This window comes from Montipora capricornis, chromosome 5 (assembly GCF_036669925.1).
Source record: "Montipora capricornis isolate CH-2021 chromosome 5, ASM3666992v2, whole genome shotgun sequence".
NCBI classification, from domain to species: Eukaryota; Metazoa; Cnidaria; class Anthozoa; order Scleractinia; family Acroporidae; genus Montipora; species Montipora capricornis.
The window spans coordinates 21,452,591-21,455,090 of NC_090887.1; the positions used below are offsets into that span (position 1 = coordinate 21,452,591).

General features: G+C 37.7%; 1 protein-coding gene across 1 annotated transcript in view; it reads left to right on the plus strand.

The window, feature by feature from the left end:
* Nucleotides 1-2,500, plus strand: part of LOC138049906 (uncharacterized) — a 22,517-nt gene that overhangs the window by 13,034 nt on the left and 6,983 nt on the right. Inside the window, exons 5-7 of the mRNA XM_068896378.1 lie at nucleotides 173-223; nucleotides 808-881; nucleotides 1,643-1,732. Of these exons, the coding sequence (XP_068752479.1) occupies nucleotides 173-223; nucleotides 808-881; nucleotides 1,643-1,732 (215 nt within the window). The remainder of the gene's footprint in view (nucleotides 1-172; nucleotides 224-807; nucleotides 882-1,642; nucleotides 1,733-2,500) is intronic.

Genomic DNA, 2,500 nt, shown 5'->3' on the forward strand with positions numbered 1-2,500 from the left:
AGCTATTCCATTCTATTCTAACATTTTCAAGAGGTGCTCAAATGTAATTTAACCCATTGACTCCTAGGGGTTCCCCATTGATGAGTAAAATCGTCTGGCGTTAGACAGAGTAAAATACTATAAGTCTGGCCGGTTTGGATGTCAAAGGGTTAACATAAATTTTCATTTGTAGACCTGATAAAACCTGGTGGGACAGTAGTTGAAGGGACAGCTGGAAACACTGGTAAGTGAATGTCAATGTTTGCCAGTCCAAGATTTTTTTGGGCTAATTGTGTCTTTGTCATGGATCACAGCAATTAGAAGTTTCTGTTCTTCACAGTCTTACACTGTCACTCTGTAACCTCCTAGTATAATCTCTACTGTTTTAGGATAAATTTGAGTGAAAGATTAAAAAGGATTAAAATCAATTTGATTTTTTTTAGAGAAAATAACCAGTTCTCACTCTCCTGCTACAGATGGCTTGAGATTCCCAGCCCTTTCTGGAATTGCCAATTTCGTTGAAGTATTTGTTCATTATCAAAAACAGTTAACTCCTTTGGTACTGAGCACACATGTAACATCAAGATGAAAGACAAGCAAGCAAGCCACAAAAATTACAACTAGGCTTAGGTGTAGTTGTCAATTATAAGAGCAACAAGTCTTGAAAATTGATCATAGGAACTGCACGTCCGATTTGGGTTATCCAAGATCACTTGCTAAACTCAAGATTTCTCGTAAGCTAAGGGCTATGTACCTAGACATTTTAAGAGTGTCGGAATATTGATTGATGTAATTGGGTATTGAAATAATCATGCCCTTTTCTTTAAGGTATTGGACTTGCACACATCTGTCTTGCTAAAGGTTACAAGTGTGTTATATACATGCCAGATACCCAGTCACAGGTATGGTTAATAATAAGTTCAGCCCAAATGCATACATGTTCAAGACAGCTGTGTAATGAGATTGACATGGTACTTTGCATACATGGACATGTCATAATGTGCCACAAGGTGGCTAAGCCTAAGAACTTCATGTTTCACTTTTTGGTTAAAGTTTTGATTAAGGTTGTAGTTAGAGAGTTACTTTGTGATGCTACACCTGAAGTAATGAGAATCTCATCATATCACTGTATTAGACAACCCTGCACAAACAGATCTACTGCTAAGAATGAAGGGGTAGTTTCTAAAGAAACTGTGGTGCTGCGTCGGTGGGGAAGTAGTATACAAAAATTTGGTTTATCAACGGAGTTGATAATGTAAATTGACCACCGTACAGAGATTCTAAAAGCTGACGTTTCGAGCGTTAGCCCTTCATCAGAGCGAATCGAGGGATTATGGGTTACGTGTAGTTTTTATAGTAGAGTAGGAGCTACGCTATTGGTGGTAACATGGCAACGTGAAAGTAGGAATATATTAGTTAAATGAAAAGCGTTCGTTAATACCGTGAGGATTAAGGGTGCCGATTTGAAAGATGAATTTTTGTTCCAGATTTTTGCGGCTTTCCGTCGTACCTAGATGTAGGGAAAGGCCGCAGATAGCCATGTGTTTTTTGTACGGTGGTCAATTTACATTATCAACTCCGTTGATAAACCAAATTTTTGTAGATCTACTGCTAAGTTGGCAAGCAACATTCATTTGTCTCATAATTTGTATATTTGATGCAGGAAAAAATAGATATTCTCAAGACTTTAGGTGCAGATGTTCGGCCAGTTCCAGCTGTGCCTTTTGATGATCCAATGAACTACAATCACCAGGTACAATAATGACAAAATATACCACAATAGCCCTTTTCACGGTTAGTTTTTCTCATTTACATTACAATGTAATCTAGCATTTATGTGGGGCAATTTCGGGCTATTTTGTAGTTTTAACCCGAAATTGCCTCGCATCCACGTTAGATTACATTGTAATGCAAACGAGAAAAACTAACCGTGAAAAGGGCTATTCTTGGGTTTCACTCAGGTGATCAACAGCCATGTTTTTCAACAAAAACAAAAAAAGACGTTAGCATAATAATAGCTTTCAATTCCCGGAGGATTGGATTGGGACACCAACATGACTGCCATTTCATTGTTTGGGGACACTAACATGGCGACCGTGACGTCATGTGAAATCCAAGAATACTAGGAACTTTGTACCCCAAGTCATTCAAGAGGTTGATCCATCTCAAGTGTAAAGTAGTCCAATAATATTTATTATTGTTCCTTGGAGATTAAAGGCCCTTCTTCAACTGACAGGCTTTCGATCGTTTGTTTTTGTTATGGAAATTCGCATTGCTTATCAAAGCGATCTGATTGGATAAATTTCAGCTTTGGCTGGATTTTCATGCATGAAAATTGTTCTATGGCATGCAAAGCCTGTCGGTTGAAGGTTGGCCTTTAATGGAACATTTTTTTATAATTTGTGATGCTGAAGAAAATTTATAAATCATTTGGTGAATGGTAAACAACCAAAGGTTTCAGTCCTATGATATTGTTTGACTGCAATAATTCATCACTATTTTTCATAGCTGCCTTGTCCCT